General features: G+C 52.9%; 5 protein-coding genes across 5 annotated transcripts; 2 read left to right on the forward strand and 3 right to left on the reverse strand.

The window, feature by feature from the left end:
* Positions 1-1,442: 1,442 nt before the first annotated feature.
* Positions 1,443-4,013, forward strand: Z519_00326 (uncharacterized protein; the record flags this gene model as incomplete). Its single annotated transcript, XM_016758085.1, has 1 exon — positions 1,443-4,013. One exon carries the CDS (start codon positions 1,443-1,445, stop codon positions 4,011-4,013), a length of 2,571 nt encoding a protein of 856 aa, XP_016625334.1.
* A 1,801-nt stretch (positions 4,014-5,814) lies between these two features.
* Z519_00327 (cell division control protein 42) lies at positions 5,815-6,798 on the forward strand (the record flags this gene model as incomplete). The annotated part of the gene is made up of 3 exons (XM_016758086.1): positions 5,815-5,960; positions 6,016-6,135; positions 6,357-6,798. The coding sequence occupies 3 exons, from the start codon at positions 5,815-5,817 to the stop codon at positions 6,796-6,798; spliced, it is 708 nt and encodes a 235-aa protein (XP_016625335.1).
* A 2,196-nt stretch (positions 6,799-8,994) lies between these two features.
* On the reverse strand, positions 8,995-13,276 carry Z519_00328 (uncharacterized protein; the record flags this gene model as incomplete). Its single annotated transcript, XM_016758087.1, has 3 exons — positions 8,995-10,752; positions 11,081-11,186; positions 11,406-13,276. The coding sequence occupies 3 exons, from the start codon at positions 13,274-13,276 to the stop codon at positions 8,995-8,997; spliced, it is 3,735 nt and encodes a 1,244-aa protein (XP_016625336.1).
* A 1,075-nt stretch (positions 13,277-14,351) lies between these two features.
* On the reverse strand, positions 14,352-15,836 carry Z519_00329 (DNA-binding protein, 42 kDa; the record flags this gene model as incomplete). Its single annotated transcript, XM_016758088.1, has 4 exons — positions 14,352-14,596; positions 14,665-15,504; positions 15,605-15,732; positions 15,784-15,836. The coding sequence occupies 4 exons, from the start codon at positions 15,834-15,836 to the stop codon at positions 14,352-14,354; spliced, it is 1,266 nt and encodes a 421-aa protein (XP_016625337.1).
* Positions 15,837-16,598: 762 nt separating this feature from the next.
* Positions 16,599-18,962, reverse strand: Z519_00330 (uncharacterized protein; the record flags this gene model as incomplete). The annotated part of the gene is made up of 3 exons (XM_016758089.1): positions 16,599-16,709; positions 16,807-16,995; positions 17,052-18,962. 3 exons carry the CDS (start codon positions 18,960-18,962, stop codon positions 16,599-16,601), a joined length of 2,211 nt encoding a protein of 736 aa, XP_016625338.1.
* Between the last annotated feature and the right edge of the window lie 732 nt (positions 18,963-19,694).

Raw genomic sequence — 19,694 nt, forward strand, 5'->3', positions numbered from 1 at the left:
CGCCTCGAGCAGCTCCCTTGTACCACACAATCTTCGTCCCGGCTGTGGCTGGGCTTTTGAGCACCATCCCCTGCTCCCTCGGAAACTTGTACAACATATCTATGATGATCAAGTCGACTGATCAGCTGGCGTCGCTGGCTCCGACAGAGGACAGGGACGGCCTCGGTTTGTCTGGTAAGCGCGAGCAAAATCGACGACCAATCAACCTCAGTGTTCGAAGGAGTAATCAAAATCCAGCGCCACAACGCCGTGCACGGTGAACATGTCCGGCTTTGACCTGTCATAGCCGTGTTTCGCTTTCAGATTGACTCCCCCCTCCCGACGTGGTGGACAGCACTCCGCATTGATCGACGCAAGACTGACAAACTCTGGCATGAAAGCTTACGGTACCCTTGTTTCCAGGCAGGCTTCAAGTCCCTCTTCCCGTGTTCGATTTGTTGCTGGAATGGCGGACTTGGTTGTCATCCCTAGGCATGGCTTCAATTGGCCCTTTTCCAACCCCCCCAGCCCCTACCGCTTTTCTCCATAAAAGCAATCTATCGTCTAACCCAACTGTTCATAGTGCCACCTTACCTGCATCAGCTTGCAGATTGATCATCCCCGTCCCATCATCTTGCAGCCACACGTTGTAAACCTCAAATCGGTTTTCTCCTGTATCAGATTCATCGAAAACATGTCCACGGACAGCCTGAAGAAGCAAAGTTGAGATCCTCCTGGGTCGGTAAGGGCCTCCCGGCTTGCATTCCTGTGTCAGGACGGTGGCTATGGGGTTTGTGCTTTCATGGAATGCCTGCTGGCCTCCACTGCGAGCGCATTGGGTTGGGCCCTTGGCCGCAGTTTGTCTTGCAATTGTCCGGTTTGGAGTCCACTCCCGCGTGCCTGGTCCCTTTCTCCGGGTACTTTCCCCCTTATTTCTGATCCCCTTCCCTAGCCACCCTTTTCAATTTGGCACTTTCCTAGACTCTAGACCCCCCCGGTCCATTGATTGCTTGGGCTTCTGAGCTGTTTCCCTCATTCTTCTGCTTGTTCACCGTTGCTCCTCCTTGTTTTTGGCCCGACTCTCTTCATTCTCTACCTCCTCGTCTCGACCCGTCTTCTCTTCTATTCCCATCATTTTGTTCCCTTCATTCACTCGTTCCATTCCTCTGACTTGATCTTGTTTTCGATCTTTTCCTTATAGAGTTCATTCGTACCAGTCCATATTCAATCAGCCCCTTCTTTTTTGTGCAGTCTCTACGTCCGAAGGGCCAAGCCCTCTCAGCATCTTCAGACATAGCCTGCGGTCAGTCGTTTCTCTTGCAAGCTCGAAACAGTGCTTCGACGGCCAGATTCGTGCTTCTTTCGCCCTTTTCTCCTCCCACAACCAAGAAAGACGAGTACCAGTTGTCCTTGGACCTGGTCCTGAGGACACTGTCCATCAATAGTCCCATATGCTTGCTGCAATGCAGAGTCAGGACGTGTTTGGGGGATATGGCAGCCGATTTGCTTCTTCAAAATTCGGGACCGATAATACAGGCTTCAGTCATGGTGCGTACAATTCGAACCACACAAGCTATCCTCCATTCGCCGATCGCAACCTGAGAAAGCCTACCGTTCCTTCGATAGCTACGGCTACCAAAGACCAACAACATAGTTATAATATGAACGAGCAGACACCAGCTACAGCGTTTGATATGAATTTCACCCCCTTGTTGCCTTCTCAGCTCTTGCTGGGCAGCCCCTTTCAGCCAGGTTCTCCTGGTTCCTTTGCTTCTCCGCAATTTCCGACCTTCAATCGTTTTGCTCCCGGATCAAATGCTCTTCATACACAAACCCAGCAGTATCAACAAAACCAACATGCTCAGGCGCAGCTGGCGAGTCCTACCCAGCCCAATGCCAACCCTCTCTCGCCGCAGGCGTATCAGACCGTCATGTCGCCGGAAAGCTATACGGCACAATCCCCCACCGGATTCAGTGGCTTGGGCGGTGCAGCATTCGGACATTACCAACCCATGGTGGGCATGGGCAATTCATGGATGACTGGCACGAGCCGCACAGTCTACTTGGGAAATATTCCAGCGGATACCTCTGCGGAGGAGATCCTGAGCCACGTTAGAAGTGGTCAAATCGAATCCGTCAGGCTATTACCCGAAAAAAACTGTGCGTTTATTTCGTTCCTGGATAGCAGCTCCGCGACGCACTTTCATTCGGATGCCATCCTGAAAAAGTTGTCAATCAAGGGTCACGACATCAAGATTGGTTGGGGGAAGCCGTCCCAGGTGCCTACTTCTGTGGCTCTCGCCGTGCAACAGTCGGGTGCCTCGAGGAATGTCTATCTGGGCAACCTTCCCGAGGACATCACTGAACAAGAGATTCGAGAGGACTTGGGCAAGTTTGGGCCCATTGATACCATCAAAATGGTTCGCGAGAAAGCAATCGGTTTTGTCCATTTCCTCTCCATTAGCAATGCCGTCAAGGCCGTGGCTCAGCTCCCACAGGATCCCAAATGGGGCCCTCCCCGTCGGGTCTATTACGGCAAGGACAGGTGTGCCTACGTTTCCAAGACGCAGCAACAAAACGCAGCACAATACCTGGGTATCGCTCCCGGTTATGCGCACGTTCTCAACGGCGCCGACCGCGATTTAATATCCAATGCCCTTGCACAGCAGTCGGTGGCGGCAGCTGCTGTTGCTACTACCGCAGGCGGTGTCAATAATCTTGGAAACCGAACCGTCTATCTTGGAAACATTCACCCCGAGACCACCATCGAGGAGATTTGCAACGTTGTCCGCGGAGGGCTACTCCACCACATCCGATATATTCCGGATAAGCATATTTGCTTTGTCACCTTCATCGACCCTACGTCTGCTGCGTCTTTCTATGCACTGAGCAATCTTCAGGGACTCATGATTCACAACCGGCGCTTGAAGATCGGCTGGGGAAAACACTCAGGAGCTCTCCCACCCGCCATTGCTTTGGCTGTGAGCGGAGGAGCCTCTCGGAATGTGTATATTGGTAATCTTGACGAGAGCTGGAGCGAAGAGCGACTACGACAAGACTTTTCCGAATATGGCGAAATCGAGTTGGTGAACACTCTGCGGGAGAAAAGCTGTGCCTTCGTCAACTTCACCAATATTGCCAATGCCATCAAGGCTATTGAAGCTGTCCGTCAACGGGAAGAATACAAGCGGTTCAAGATCAACTTCGGCAAAGATCGGTGCGGCAATCCTCCACGCCAGAACCTGAACAATGTTAATGGCAATCAACCGCGTCTCCAGAGTTCCCTTGACAGCGCTGGTTCTCCAGCTGCGATGAACGGACTTGACCATGCTGTCTCGCAGTCGGGCTCTAGCCCCACGAGGTCAACTATTCCAACAGGTCCGAAGGCTTCGTTGGGGCCGCAGTCTCAAGTCGCCACTCGTCAGCCGAACATGACAGCGCCAACACCGTCAGCCATTCTGAATGCGGGCAGCAACAACCCCTTGACAATGTATCTGTCACATGTGTCCCAACAGCAAGCTCAAGCTGAACAGGATTTGCGGGAGGACTCCTTGACGTTTGCCCAGCTCCAACAGCAACAGAATCAAGCTTTGGCAAATCAACAGGCAGCACTGTACGGTGAGATGCCGAACGGGCACAGCGGATTGGACATACCAGCTTCGTCCCACATTCCTCGGCAGAGCAGCATCAGCGGCGGGTTCGGTTCGAGCTCTTTGAGCAATGGGGCGTCTACCACTGTTGGAGGGCTCTTGGCGCCTACGAATACTGGACTGGGGGCGAGCAGGAGTGCCCATTCCCGAGCAGTATCGCTCCCAGCGTTCTCACAAGAGCTCTTTGGCGGCCAGCAGTCTACACAACCAGGTCCGTCATCGTCGCGCGGCTTTGGTGGGCATGCGCCACAGGGCAGCTTTGGTGGGTTTGGATCGGTTTTTGGCACTGGCTTCGGGACCAGTGGGTTTAATGGACTGGGACTTACGAGTGATAGTCGTGGAGGACTCTCCGGCTGGGCTGAGGAGGAAATCGGGGCAAAATAAACGAACACTAATCAGTGGGATTTGGGCTGTACCGGTCTGACGGATCTGGAATTGCACCTGTGCTTTGAATGAGGGTTTTACTGGCGATTTGTTTTTGCAATATCTCCGTTCTAATAGTGTGGGATTACGGCGTGGACCAAAATGCGCGCCTTTTGATGCGTCTTTTGACTGCATCCTTTGACTTTTCTGACGGGATTCGGGCACTCAAAACGACGACACTTGGACATTGTCACTGCCTCAAGCCATGTTAGCAGAAATGTACATATATCGGTCTCGCTACGAAGGGTGGTATAGCTCCAGGCATGAAAGGGCATGAAGCAGCACCGTAACAGGTCAAAGGCAATAAGTATTGCACACGCTTCTGCAATGTTGTAGTGTACGTGATAGCAATACGATGGATGGACAAGCACTGATCCAAGCCTTGAATTCCAGAGAAGAGATGCGTGAAGTCTGTCAAGCTGTCAAGCGGTTCGGTGGAGCAGCGCCCAGCTCCTTGACGCGTCCTACCTAGGTCGACACTGGAGAGGTGATCACTTGTGTGACTTGCGTTCGAGAAGGCCACCAGTAGGGACCGTCGACCTCATGCAAGCGATAAGCCAGGGCGGCTGGTGTGCTCCGTACTCCGTACAAGGACCAACAGGACTCGGCTCTTCGTGCCCAAAAGCCCATGGATTGCGTGCTCGAATGCCTGTTGGGCCGCCAAGCCGAATTTCGTCGTTCGAGTCGGAGGACAAGCTTGTATCGCCAGGTCGGGGGTTTATTTTTCGCGCAAGAGTTTCGCGTTTCGAGCCTTGCCTGATCGAGCATCGCATCAAGGCTTGAATGTTGTGGGAGTCGAGAAAAGATAGGCGCGCCTTTTTCTTTTTCCGGCGCAGGTGAGAGCTGCAAACAATCTTGAGTTTGATGAGAGTGCCGAAGGAGTGAGTTGGCTGCAGTGAAGAAACCACCCGCTACTCGGTGTGGCCTAGTTAAAGCAGGTGCGCATTGGGGCTGCCGACTAGGGCTGCCAGCTACGGCTGCGGGGGCTGCTAGGGGCCTGCTTCGACCCTAGAGCCTGGACGGCGGGCGGCTTCCAGCCTGAATGGCGCCCAAAGAAAGGCTGCTCCGCCCCAAAATCGTCCAACCTCACAGCCTAATCGCAGGGCCTCGGCCCCCATTATTCCCCTTCCCCGTTTATTTCCCTTCCCTCGCTCGTCTATCGTGGCAAGCTGCGTTCTCCGTATCTGCGTCTCATTCCACGTCGACACCTCCGACCATCTCGTCCATCCATCCATCACGTCTCCTTGCCAAACCTTGTCTCTGTATCCATTCCATCCTCGCGCGCTCCTCTCTCAACTTGTCATTTCCGGTAAATGTCACAGCTCTCTTACTGAAGACTAGACTTCTTTCAGGATCTTCTGTTTCTTGAACATACCCATCCCTTCTCTTGCTGGTCAATCTTCCTCTTCGATCCTGATCGCTAAGGGCTGTTGACCGCCCTGTTCTCTCTGCTCACGCCTACCTTCGACCTGCCCTTCGCTTCCTCATTTGTGAGCCCTCGACTTGGTGGAGAAAAGAGATGGGATAACATGAGCTGATTGAGAACGACAGTCTTGATCTTCCCGAAAACACTCGAAATCACATCCACGCCGATTTTGGTGACAGTCATTCCTCATTGGAACTCTGCCTCCCTTACCGCGCTCATATCCCAGGCAGAAAAGTGAAGTGACACTTTGAGCCTCACCAAACTCCGTCTGTTTAACCCCCCTCTCACACGATCGTTAACCTTTCGTCCCCTCCTTTCTCTGGTAAGTTTGCCAAAATGTTGCCCTGTCTGAAGGACCTTGCGCCGGCGACACGGAGACTAAAAGTGCGCACCCTTAGACCCACTAATCCAAGCCGCATCCGACGCCTTGAGGACGACATCTTTGAGATAGACGAGAACGGAATGGTTGTTGCCACGATTAAGTGAGTCTGACTGGTCACGGCTGAGTGAGACTTCCTGGCTGATGTTCCGACCCAGATGTGTGGTTGTCGGCGACGGTGCAGTTGGCAAGACATGCTTGTTGATCTCTTACACCACGAACAAATTCCCCTCCGAATATGTTCCTACAGTCTTCGACAACTATGCCGTGACGGTGATGTGAGTTCTATCTACCGATCCATTTTCACAACGCGACCTCATCTTTTATTCTCGGGCGATGGCATGGCTTGGATTTGTTTTCTTCCGAAATGCGTTCGTATTCTTTGTGCCCTCCACCGACCTCTCTGTTTTATCATTTCACTCGCATGGTGGTGTTTCGTTTCACCCCCGTCAACTTTGTCATGAGCACGTGAGCTGACCAGGGGGTCTGTTCTGTTTAGGATCGGCGATGAACCGTACACGCTGGGTCTTTTTGATACAGCCGGCCAGGAGGATTACGACCGTCTTCGACCCTTGTCATATCCCCAGACTGATGTCTTCCTTGTTTGCTTTTCCGTCACATCGCCAGCCTCGTTTGAGAACGTGAGAGAAAAATGGTTTCCAGAGGTCCATCATCACTGTCCTGGAGTTCCCTGTCTTATTGTCGGCACCCAAACTGATCTCCGAGATGATCCATCTGTCAGGGAAAAACTGGCAAAGCAGAAAATGCAACCTGTCCGCAAGGAAGACGGGGAAAGAATGGCCAAGGAGCTCGGTGCTGTGAAATACGTCGAGTGCAGCGCCCTGACCCAGTATAAGCTGAAGGACGTGTTTGACGAGGCGATTGTGGCAGCGCTAGAACCTCCACCAAAAAAGAGCAGCAAGAAGTGCACGATTTTGTGATGGCGGGGGCAGGGCTTCGGACACTGAGCAAGGGGATTCCTTTTTTCGTTCCGAGGTTCGTGATACGTTTGCTGTATCACAATCCAGGCTTCCCTCACGCTAATCAGATTTTGGATACTAGCACAATTTTTCCAATTTTCATTCTCAGGTCTTACTCCTACGTCCGCAACCCTTTCTCAAGTACGAGAGACATTGGACTTATTTTGGACATGGAAAGACCCGATGGGCTCTTCACAGACTTTTCCTGGTCAAGACGCAAGACAGTTTGTGCCATTTTCCACCTCAGACCGACATCTCTGTTTTCGCAGATGAAAGCAGAGTTTAGAGATCCTTTTTTCAATCTTCTATTCCGAGCCACCTTGGACAAGGGGGTTTCTCTTCAGCCATTCATGGGCGTTCAATCGAAGGGCGAATTGGGAACCGTGCAAGGAGTACATGCGAGAGGAGACGACGGGCAACTTCCATTGAAAAACGACTTGCAATTTGGGATCGCAGGCTTGTTTGAGGCGTCGAAGGGAAGGGCGTTTATTCTCTTGGTCGAGGACTTGATGTGCGCATTGAAATCTCGACATGGCTGTGCATTCCAATCCATCATGGTCTCACCGGAATCAAGCCGGAACTGACAGACAAATGCCAAAGAATTGTCTTATTTCAAAGTTCTCCCTCGGTCGGTCTTTCCTTCCACTCACAAGGGCCATGTGCCCAGCACCTACCCTGTTTTAGGGTTCCTGTTGTTGTTCCTATTTCATGCTTTCCATCTTGCCCGAGCTTCCCAGTACCGAGGAGAGGATTTGAGATGGCTATTGACATGTCACCACGAACGCGGAGCAGTACACCCACTCGGCGGTATTGTGCTGGCTGGTCAGGGTTCAAAACACGAGGGGTGTCATTGCGGAGAACAAGGACCCAGCGAGCTGCGAACAAGCAGGCGGAGTTGGGTGTTTGTTTACATTAGCATTGGCTGGCCTATCATCCATGGCCATGGCATCGGTATCGACATTGGCATTGGCCGTAGGAGGTAGCGCAGGGGCAGAGGCTGCATCTGTGCTTACCAGATGGTTGAGAGTATCATACACCGCACGAGGCTGTAAAGAGTCCTCGTTACACCCTGCGCACGACCCCCTTCTTTGATGTGCTCTCTCTCTCTCTCTCTCTCTCTCCAAGTACGCTACACGCCCTCGACACGTGTGTGTGCGTGTCAATCAGAGTTCCCGCTCCCCCTTCCCGCATTCGTGCCATCCGATCCCATTCCCATCCTTTCCCTAGACGGGGCGATCTAGTGAAATAGCCAAGGTACGGAGTACGTACCCACCTTGGATATGTAGGCACAAAGATCCATAAATACATACAAGAGCAAGAGGAGAGCTGTGTGTACATGTATATGTGCGCGGAGTGTAGGGTAGAAGGACATTCACGTAGAGAAGAGGGGAAAAAAAGGTGAGGAAAGGGAGGGGGTCAAACTCGCCCTGCTAGAGGCGAGTGAACTAAATCGTGCGTGAACAACAAGATTGGAATACCTCTCTCTTGCTCTCTCTGTCTCTCTGTTCAGCTTCACGTTCAAGTTTCAAGCATCCATCTCATTCGGTCCATTCCAAGGTGCTTTTGGCTTCGCTTCGCCCCCTCTTCGAGTCGTAGCCTTTGTATATCACATACGAGTTCTGTCTGGCCCACCGATTCTGAAAATACCTTCAACAACCACCTTTCTCTTTTCGCCTTCGCTTTCCTCTGCCGCCATGTACCTCGCCCTGCTTCTGTTCAGGACCTGGAATACAGTGTTTCCTCGAAACGAAACCCTCCCATCTCACTCCCAATGCTTCAAATCCCACTTTTTGACAAAGCTGGTGTCAACGTATCACGATTCTCATCTGCCTTTGCTTGGTTTGATGTTGGACTTGTTGGTCGACTCCAGCGGGCAGAAGATGCTAAAAACTGGACTCCAAAACGAAACCCCATATTCCAATTCCTCGTCTGAACGGGCTTTGATGTGCCCTGGTTGTTGCAATAGGTGTTCCGTATCGTAATTTCACATTTGACCATACTCAAGATACGCTTCTGACTTTTGCACGCAGCCTCCGCGCGCCTAGTCGTCGGGTTTTGGCACGTGCAGGCGTTACGGTGTCGGCTGAAGTAGACCACTACTAAAGCGGACGCCGGTGGAGTGTCTAGATATTGAATCTTTCAACTCGAAAACCAAATTCAAGGGCTCGTCTCCATCCTGTCGAGACTGTTCCCATTTCCATACCCTTGAGCTGCCGTATTGACAGGTGAATACCGTGCGGGACGCTCACTCCTCAGCGGAAAGAATGCGGCGAGCCATCGGGCGTCTTCTTCCTCCTTAGCTCGCCTACGGGCCGCGGCTTCGTTAACTGGAGGCGAGTCGCCTTCTTCGTCGTTGTTGTCTTCTCCTGCTTCCTCCATCTCCTCTTCTTCTTCTGATTCTACTGCGTGAACTTCGACAGTATCGCCATTCACTATCTTGGGATTCGAAACATTAGCGACGGACGCCGTGTGCAATGCGGGATCGATAGGTAGATCCTTAATGGTGACCCCTGGTGATGATGATATTGGCCGCCTATTCAACGGCAGCCAATGTAGAGCCGGATCAATATTGGGATCTTGGGAGGGGGGAATCTCATCGCTAGTGAAGTTGCCGTCGGACGTCCCAGCATCCATGGATGTCGAGCGTGAGGTATTTGTAGCGTGTCCCAAAAAAGCAAGCCTCCTGTTGATAAGCTCTTGCAATTCGAGGAGTTGATCCAGCTCAGTCCTTTCGACGGCATCTACCACTTCAGAGGGAGCTTCGCTGATCAGTTGATTTGTCAACTCTGCCAACGCATCCCCAGAGTAGCCGTCAATCCCCTTTTGGGACATTTGAGCAAGATTCAACACAGTTTGCTGTTCTCGGATTGATCGTCTCCGCAACGCGACATTTGCTTTGGCCGTCTCTGTGATGGCCAGAGCATTCGCACCCGTGAAGAAGTCGGGTTCTCGAATCTTGACAATCGTCTGTGTGGGCGGATGATGAAGAACAGCTCCATCAGGGCGATATTTTCGATTTCGTATCCTCTTGGGAGCATCCATTAGCCTGGGGAAGGATTGATCTTCATACCAGCTCTTCTTCACTCGATCGATGAAATCCAATCTAATACCCATCTCCGGGATTCGGTAAATCTTGCCATGCATTTGGACTTCCTTGGTCTTGTCGAATTCGGGCTGGTCCTTCATTAGGTCGACCTCGATGATTCCATTGTTTCTAAAGCCTCGAGTCACGCTGACGTCGAGTGGCACGGCGTTCTTTGGCTTGCGTAATCGCGGGACGCGACCGAGCTCGCCCGGGGCTTTCTCGCTCTGCCGACCAACAGCCACCAAGTCGTGTTCAACGTGGAGAGGACAACGCCACGATGCACCAGGTTTGTCACCCGCGCGGCGCCGCGGCGGCACGGCAAGAGGCGGGTCTATACAATCCAAGTGCCATTTCGCCGGACAGAAGTCACAAGGGATGATATCGCGGCCATTGGCGGTCATGTTGCAGCGATAGCATCTGATGATGTGGCCTTTGCCGTCGCGGATCTCCTTGTAGTTGGGCTCTTCGATGAAACCAGCTCGGTTCATCCTAGCTGTGTTGTTTTGGGTGCGGGGGAGGCTGACCTCTTCGTACTCGCCTTCGTCTCCCGTTCGAACTCCTTCAAAATAATCGCGAATGTCCAGAGGAAGTGAATAGGCTTTCGGAATGATGTCGTCAACGCGACGAATAACCATACCCAAGAGACCAGATGGCTGGGGGACCTGCTTCGTCCGCCGAGCAACGCATCGCGGGCAGAACCATTCGCCTTCGACCTCTTCATCCGGATTCAAGGGAGGCTCCAAGCACGCATGGTGGAAGGAATTTGTACAGCCATCACAACAAAGAAGCTTCCCTTCGCCACCACAAGATGCGCAAAACTCGTCGTTGTCCTGAAAAATCAAGTCAGTAATTGATAGATGGAACATCAATCACGATGACAGGTAAAAGATTGAGGATAAAAAGGGATCAAGAAAGCCCGAGGCAAAAGAAAAGCAGGCAGCAGAAAGTGGGCAGGAACTCGGGGATCGAGAAAAGGGCAAGGCCCAAAAGAATGATGAGAAGGAATTAGAAGGGGAGACCGAGTGGTAAGGGGGGATGAAGGGCTGGAGCCAATCGTGGCAAGGTGAGAGCCTGGTGTTGGCCGGGGGGGGGGAATTTGGGTGGAAGGTGGAAAAATGGAAGAAAATCGGGTTGGGCTGCCCAGGGCTTGTTTCCTACCTCTGCGCTTGATTCTGCTCCATTCAAATTGCCGAGCCCAGCATCACGCCCTGGCCCCGCACGTGCAATTCCTGCCGTGATTCCGCCATTCTTGGGCTTGTTGGGCCTAGAAGAGGAAGGTCAGCCAATATGTCCTGAGATGCATATCAAAGGGGGATGGGATGGATCCGGTAGGACTGTGGCAGCCTTTCCAAACGGGTCGGTGGGAGCCTGACGTCGGAGCCCTGGCCTTCCGGATTATCTCAACAACATCCACCACCCCAAAAACACTCCCTTGGGGGGATTGCATTGGGACAAATAGAAGGGGGAAAAAAGTGATACTTACGATACCATGACCCGCGCAGATTTGCGCGTTTTCTGTGCTGGTTGAAGTCTGGTCGCTCTTGGGGTCGCACTCCGTGTCTGAGCGTTTGCCACACCCGGCGGTGGTGGTACAATCAGCGGGCCAGGAGAGGACGACTCGGTGGTGATATCCTCGAGGTCGTCTGTGTCCACCTCATCATATCTTCTCTTGCGACCGGCTCCGTTGGCCAAGATACTGTCAGGCGGCGCCTGAGCGCTCACTGGAGACGTCAATGCGACGCTGGGCACTACCAAACTGTTTGGATGAATGACGGGGGCAGGGGGATTGTCGAGCGATGCAGCTCGGACTGGATGTCCGTGGGCCGGATCTCGTTCGTTGCTCTCAGGCCGAGGAATAGTGTTGTAATCATGAAAGCTGTCATCCAGATAAACCCGTTTCCGCCTAGACAGTTCATCAATGTCAAACTCGGTTTCTTCTCGCGACTTCTTGAACTTCTTGTTGGAGTTGGTCTTGGAGGAAGTCGCGACCTCTGGATAGGACTGTTTGGGAGCAGAATGAGAAGGTTGAGTCGCGGCACCGGCTGCTGAACGGAGTCTGTTGCCAGCTGCCACCTGGCTTGCGGCTTGGCGTTGTCCAGCTGATCTGGATCGGTCGCCTCCAGCCGGCTCCTCTCCTTGTGGCTCCCAGGGAGGTGGAACTTCATCTGGGATTGATGGAGCTGACGAAAGCGATGATAGAGTCGACACGCTCCCTGATCTTTTCCGCTTATAAGGCGACGAATTGGCGGCGTGGTGGATGGATTTTCCACTTGGCTCAACGATCCCAACAGACCGGGAAATCGTGGACGGCGAGACTGGCGCTTCTTCGGAGCCAAAAGTAGCTGCTGCGCGCGGGAGGTTGAAGTAGAGATTGATTCTGGGAGGGCGTTCTGCGGAATGCAAGGGCGTGTTGGCGTGTGAGTGGCCGGGCTTCGGTGAGCGTACTCGGTAATCAGGGGAAGTGAGGTCGTTGAATATTTGAGGCGACGGTTGATAAGGACTCGCAGACATTTGACTCTCTCGTCTATGCTGCTTGACGCCTGATTTGATGTAGCGCTTGAAAACTCTAAACTGCTCAGAGCTAGGAGACTTGTTGATCAAAGCCTCCAACACATTCCACAATTCCGGATTCAGCTGAGCATCGTCACGGATTTTCTGAAGCCCATGTGCCAGGTCTGGCGTGTTCTTCTGGTGCGCTTCCTGAACAGCTCGATTGACATGGGTGCGAAGTCGGTCTTGTCGTAGTTGCTGCTGAATTGATAGTGGTTTGGGCGAAACATGGTTGGTAGGGGTAAATGATAATGTCATGGGGGACGGCGAAACGGTCGCTGCTTGGGGCATCTCTGCAACATCCCTTCTAGGAGGCCGACCACGCGGGGGACTGGAAATGACAATGGTGTCAGATGGCCGTTGAGGATGGAGTGGGATGTCGGACAATATTTCAGGCCGCTCGGCCTCAGCTGCTGCCACTATCACTGCCTCGTCCTCTAAAGGTGACGCCGAGTCCACCTTGTCAGGTTCTGCCACAGGAGTGACAACCTCGTCCACCTGTGCCGCGGCTGGTCGTGGCGAGGGGCGCACATAATTCAATTTGAGCTTTTGGAGCAGTCGTTGAGAAGGCGCCGTTCCCAGGGGCTGCATGTTCTCGAGCACGCCAACCCTCTCGAGACCTCTTGTATCTTCAAAACTCGGGACCGCAGGTCGCACAGCGGGCTCAATCCATTTGTCCAGACTCGTCTGTTGACCGTTCCTTGTCGAGATCTCCTCGGCGGGCTTTGGAGCAGCCTCTTTCTCACCGAAAGTGGCTGGACTCGAATAGCGGCTCGACCTCTGCCGCAACGATCTGGTAGCCATCCTGCCTTCGTTTCTCCGCGCCGCACGCGCCGACTGCTTGAGAGTTAGTTCAGGGACGTGTCACCAGAGGCAAGGCAAGGACTTACTGTAGCCTTGGATGCGGCTCAGCGGGCAGAGGGCGCAGGCTGTGACGAGGTGCAAGAAGGGGAAAAGTTAATGGCGCATGGTGTTGTGGTTCCGCAAACGAGGAAATGCCAGAATCGAGTGGTGACAAAAGAATCGGGGCAAGGGGCACTTAGCCTTAGCACCCTCACCCACCCTAGGTGCCACTCGGCTGCTATGCTAGGCTAGCCTATGTTGCCTATGCCGCCAATGCTGCTTTGCTGCGTTGCTGCTCCTGCCTGCCAGTCGCTGCCAGTCGCCCGCCGGCCTCCGCAGCGGCAACTACTCGGCTTCCCGAGCCTCGTCGCCTCTAAACTATTGAAGCCCCCAAGGCTGAGAGCTCCGTGTTTTCCTCCTGGTCTCTTCCCTCTTCCCTGGTTGCCGTGTCTGGACACATTGCACCACCACCCCCAAGATCCTGGAGGACCAGACTCACAGCCAGCAACTGACCTTTTTGCATCTGTTCAGGCAAAGACAAGTCACCTCTCAAGCCATTATATTTGGTCCTCGACCTGATCCTAGGCAACAGTCACTGTTTTCATCATGACGTGGCGACATTTTACGGCGCTGCCTCTCACTTTTGCCCCTCGTCATCTACTCGGTACGGCCTAATCAGAAGCCCAGGCAGAGTCACATCAATTTCTTCGTCACGACATTTCTCTCGTTTATTGTCCTCTGTGTAGTCATAGTTTGCTGCTCGTTTCCTATTCATTCCCATGCCTCGTTGCGGCCAATGGAGCGGCGGTGATAAGGACCATCCATGTGCTCTCCTCCTGACGCTCTCCCACTGTCCTGAAACACGCTTCTTCTCGGTTGTGACCATAGGTCGCGTCAGATGCCCAACCAGCTCCATTCATCTCGTGGAACGTCAAGAACGACTTCCTCCAGCAGTTCATTGACCTCCTTGCCATATGACTCTTATGCCTGTCCAACCAGCTAAGAGCATCTGTGGCCGTTGGTAAGAGTGAGCTGTTCATTCTTCGTCGCTGTCATCTTCGTCATCGTCATCTTCTTCCTCCGTAGCAGCCGCGGCGGTGGCCTTCTTGGCGGGCTTCTTCTTTTTCTTCTTGTTCTTGCTCTTAGAGCCAGTAGACTTGCTGAGCGGTCGCTCGAGGATTGACAGAACCTCTTCGTCCTCGATCTTCTTGTCGGACTTGACGGTCTCCAGATCCAATGGAGGAGGAGCCGCTAGGCGTGTAAGGCCATTCTTGGTGATTGCTGCCAAAAAAAAAAGGGACAATCGTCAGCATAATGTGCCAAATCGAACACACGACGGTCCGACCTACCAACAGTGGTGAACAATCTCGAGACAGGAGAACCATCCGCCTCTGCGGCTGGCTTATATTCACGTAGAACCCCAGATCTGATGCACTCGACCACGCCAACCTTGCCGGCTCGCTCATCATCCAATTGCCGTAGGCTGAATGGGAAAGTACCGAATTTCTTGACAATTTCCGAGAGAACTTGTCGCGAACTTGGCCGCTTCAAGCCGTAGGTCGTGGTCGTTCGCCTCAGCAGAGTCGATCGCTTGTCCAACTCTTTGACCTTGCCAGATCCCAGACTCATGCCCACCTCAACCCCCCAGACCTCGCCGACTTCTGCTGAACCTTCTCCTTTGGCACCATCAGCCGGCGACAGAATGATTTTCTTCTTGCCCTCAATCTCATTCTTCTCAAATAGCCAAGACGTGGTGTGCTGAACGACATGGACGTCGTAGGCTTTTGCGACCTTCTCGACCAACGCGATGATCTTCGTTTGAGTTGGCGGCTTTTCGGCAGCAGCCTTCTTCTTTTCTTCCTCAGTCCCGGCGGCCAATAGCCCCGGAGGCACCATCAGTCGGAGCAAGAGTTCATTCGCGTAGTAAGTAGCGAGAAGCAAATCCGCCTCTCGGCCAGTGACCTCTGGTTTCTTCCCTTTCTCTTGTGGCACCACAACGGTGTCCCCAACAATTGCACCATACCCGTCGATCTGTGCACCTAATTGAATCTTAACCAACTCACCCGCCTTGATGGTCATGGCTGCGTCATCGGCGTCCGAGACCAACGGGGTGAAAGGGGTGACATGAGAGCTAGGGGATATTGTGCAAGGAGTCGCGATGCCTTTATTGATGGACTTTCCCTTGTACACTGCAGGACTTGTATGTTAGAGAAGGACGTCTGAATAAGTGTTGTCCGCAGCCATAGTTGGACAACAGTATCTCAACCGTGACTCGAGAAAAGGCCTCACCTTTGCTGAGCTCTGCTTCGAGAAGTTCGTCGCCCTTGATGCACAGATCGACAATCTTAGCTCCTTCGACCAACCATTTGGAGACCTCGTCGAGGACTTTGTGACTGATGGTAGCGGCGGTTTTGTACCTGAGGCCAGAGTCAGTTATGAATACCTACCAGTCGAAAGTGCAGACTGACTTGGTGAGGTTGTCGGGATTGTTGATCCCTTCTGCTACCGCTGCATCAGCCATTGTGAGCAAGCAGGATCGTCCCAAGAGAAGAGTGCAATTGCAATGGAGGAGTGGCAAGCATTCAACTGTTCTCAGGGGATTTAACACAGTCGTTAGTGGGGTGCAAAAGTGAATTTCAGTTGTGTGGATGCGGGGATGCAAAGCTAGCAAGGCAGCAATGCGTTGGACTGAGTCTTCCAAGATCACACGACACTGTGAACGCCCTTTCTACAGCTACAGACTGTTTTCCAATGTTCGTAATACACCAGTCGATAAGAAGCTCACCAACAAGCTATATACACGGTGTCTTGGTCTCCAGTACCTCCCTGCACCTTGTCCCTGATCAGGCTGAGAACTATTCAAGCACTATCTTCGAATAGATGTCCAAGGGCCAGCTGCGTCCAAGTACTTGATCATGGCGGGCCTCTGGTGCCGACAATGGCCTCCCCATGCCGGTCAGCTTCAGGCATCATTGCCGCCGCAGGGTGCTCCCGTTGATTCAGACCAAATGACGAGGCTGTCTGCACACCACCGATGAGATCCTGACATCATGGTCATGCTTTGAAGGGTCTGCCTTCTTTTCCACGTCACGCTCCCTCAGGGTCAAGTTCCAATTGAGATTTGTGGGCTCCAAAAAGGAGTGGCCTTCACCACGTGACCTCAGCCTCGCAGCGAGAAAGTATTCCAGTCGTGTAGCATTAGACACTGGTGACACAAGCAAGAGGCACCAGGGTCGGATCATCTCAAGGTTCGGGTGATGCAATACCATACATTTTGCGCGCATCATGCTTCCTTCGCCAGGCGTACATCCACATGCGCCCTGTGATTGCGGTTCTTGAGGTGAGACTCAAAATTCGTGGCACTAAGACCTTCGCCAGGTAAGTAGACTTTGCCCTGTGAATCAACGTCAGTCACTACTGGGAAAACGGGATTCCAAATGAAAATGCTTGTTCAACAAACAGAGACAGCGTCGAATGATGGGGGAACATACAAGACAGTCAGAGCATCTGATACGTGGGACGTATTTGTGTGGAAACGATCGGTTCGTCTCATTAGGCGCAACCAGCTTCTGAGTTTTTGGGTCAATTGCTGTGTGCTTCATGAGGGCCTCGAATCGGTCATTGGGATATATTTTCCGTAATCTTTCCAGATCCCGAACGAGCCAGTCAGGGGGTGGGGGCTAGCAGCAGACAAGGTGAGTACAGGTCCGATTTGAGATGAGGGCATGGGACTTACGGCTGGGTTAATCGGATTGGGCGTTGCATCCACGGCCCCTGGAATGTCCACGGTCGCTGGAACTGGCGATGGCGGAGGCGGCATGCCTGCGAGATTCAAGGGGGCCACCGAAACAGATCGTGAGTGGCTGCCAGGTCGTGGACTGCCGTGATTTGACATATTCGAGACATGAGCCGCCCTGTCCTTGACTCTTTGCGAACGCGTCCACTCTCGAAGCTTAGCTTTCCCCACTTTCAATATCACAATCAGTTTGTCTGGAGCAGACTCCTCGTCGCTTTCTTCCTTGTAGTCTCTCTTCCTAGCAGAAGCTCGGCCATCGTGATGCGAAGGCGCAATTGATTCCGGTGTTGCAGATCTGACCGATGCGAAGCCGCTCAAGTTCGATCTGATACCCGCAGTCGCAGTCAGTGCTGCGTTCCTAATACCTCTAGTACGAGCAGTGCCTTGCTGTAACAAGTGAGTCGGGATGGCTGGAGAATCAGGTGCCGAGTCTTCACTATCCGACTCGTCGGAATCTTCGAACCCGTCTCGCTGGCCGCGTGCTGACTTTCGGCTAGCCTTTGTAATTCTGAATATTCGACTCTCCTCCATGCTCAGTGCAGCGCCAGGAATGACGGAAGAGACAACAAGCGACCGGATTGTGCGTTGGCGGTCTTTGAGATCTGGTAGAGCCGGACCTCCACGGCGATTCGTCGAACGTTTCTGCCTCCTCTGATCACGAGAGATAGATAATTCGGTCCGCTCCAGGTCTGCTTCATTGAGTTCGTACAGATACGGTGTATAGTCCTTGGCGGCTTGATAAGGCCGGAACGTGGTCGGTAAAGGTGATTGCAAGAGGTTTTCCCGCAAATCCGGATCCTCAATCGGCCGGCCATCGAACGGATGGCCCGTGATATGTAATGACTTGGAGAACAGTTGACATTGTTCACGTATAGAATGCGCAATTGCGGTGGTGAATTCTCCTGCCAGCGATAAATCGCTCGTCATTTGCCGTGCAAACTCCTCGGGAGAGTTGAACGGATTGTTTATTTCCCACTCGAACTGATCAATGAGCGTGTTTTGGCCGATTGTAATGTTGAGCTTGACCAATATGCGCATTTCGTCGTTTTTGTAGGCAAAATATGGAAGGGAAGGTTCCCACGGCTCGTCATCTGCATAAATCTGAGGACAATAGTCGATTAGCTGCTCGCGGATATGATTTGCGACCAGTTGAACCAGTGGACGGCAGTTTTGGATTTCGAGGCCGAAATCTTCGACCAGCTTCTCTGCAAAATAGTCGACGGATGTCGTTCTGTCGTGCAAATTCCAGGTGAAGGTGTCGCGCAATTTGATTTTGCCCCAATCGATGTCAAGCCGGATGGGCACCAGCTCTTCGCTCTGTTCTGCTTGTATGCTGAGGTCTTTTCGCGACACCCGGGGTGGTAAGGTTTTCTTCTTGCCAGGTCTTCTTTGGCGCGGGTACACTACCGGGTTGGGGAGATTCTTTTCGTCTGTCCTGGGATTGCCGTACCCTGCGTAGCCATAACCAAAGACGGAGCCAGGGTCATGATCCCGTCTTTGGCGAAGGTTCTGATACAACGCGAGCTCTTGCTTTTTCTCCTGAGCTATCAACGGGTGGGCTAGCTGCTCTGCGTAGAGCGCCTTGTAGTGGTACTCGCGGTCGACATATTCCGCTGCTTGGATACGATCTACTGGTGTTTCGCGCTTGCGCTTTCGATTAACGTTGGATCCGTCATTGTGGCCGTTGACATCGGCCGAACCATCCTTCCGGGCGACATTAATACCGGACGCGGCGAGGATCTCTTTGGCCCTTTCCTTGCCTTGCGCGATTGATTCTTCGTTGCTGGGTGCTGAGGCGGTGGGTTCAGCAAGCGCGGCTACCGCATTTCCACCGTCGGGGGGATTACTCATGTCGACATCTCATCAAATGGGGAGGAATAACACTGGAGGAGAGGCCCACGGGCACTGGACGCGTTTCTAATGATGGAATTAGCCATTGGAAATAATCTCGAGATGAGGTCTGGGCTGCGAAAAGAGATGGACGTTTGGACGGCTGATCGTAAGCCAGTCACCGATCTGTTGGCCATCGCAGACACCGGGCCAGAGACATAGGGAAACAAGCGAGAAAAAGAAAGTGATACATACTAGATGCGACTGAGCTGAAGTCGATCCGCTCGCGAGGATGATGTATGGGGGGGGTTGGTTGGAATGGGATCATGGTAGTCTTCTGGACTTTTGTCGGATTCACGGCGCAGTTTCAGTTTCGCGTCGGGTCAGGGCGCTAATGGCCCGATCTGGCTTAGCATCACCCGTCCAAAATGCTGTCTGACAAGTTCAGCCGACATCTCGCCAAATCCTCGCTCACCTCCAGACGGAGCATTCTGCTCTACATATCTCACCCGTATCTCACCCCACGGGATGCATGCCACTTCAGAGTTGACTCAGCTCTACGTACTGGTCTTTGTCGTGTCCAATACATGTGTGAGAAGGTGGAAATGGCCTTCTAGAAGCGCCGGGCCGCTCTTGGACCTCTCCAGCAGATGATCGGTGCACTCTCCGGCGCCAATTTCACTCCGACAGCGAATATCCCGCCGGGAGGGAGTGGTGCGCCGGTCGCAGGTAGGTAAACATTCGATCAGCAGT

The sequence above is a fragment of the Cladophialophora bantiana genome (assembly GCF_000835475.1).
Source record: "Cladophialophora bantiana CBS 173.52 unplaced genomic scaffold supercont1.1, whole genome shotgun sequence".
Lineage (NCBI taxonomy): Eukaryota > Fungi > Ascomycota > Eurotiomycetes > Chaetothyriales > Herpotrichiellaceae > Cladophialophora > Cladophialophora bantiana.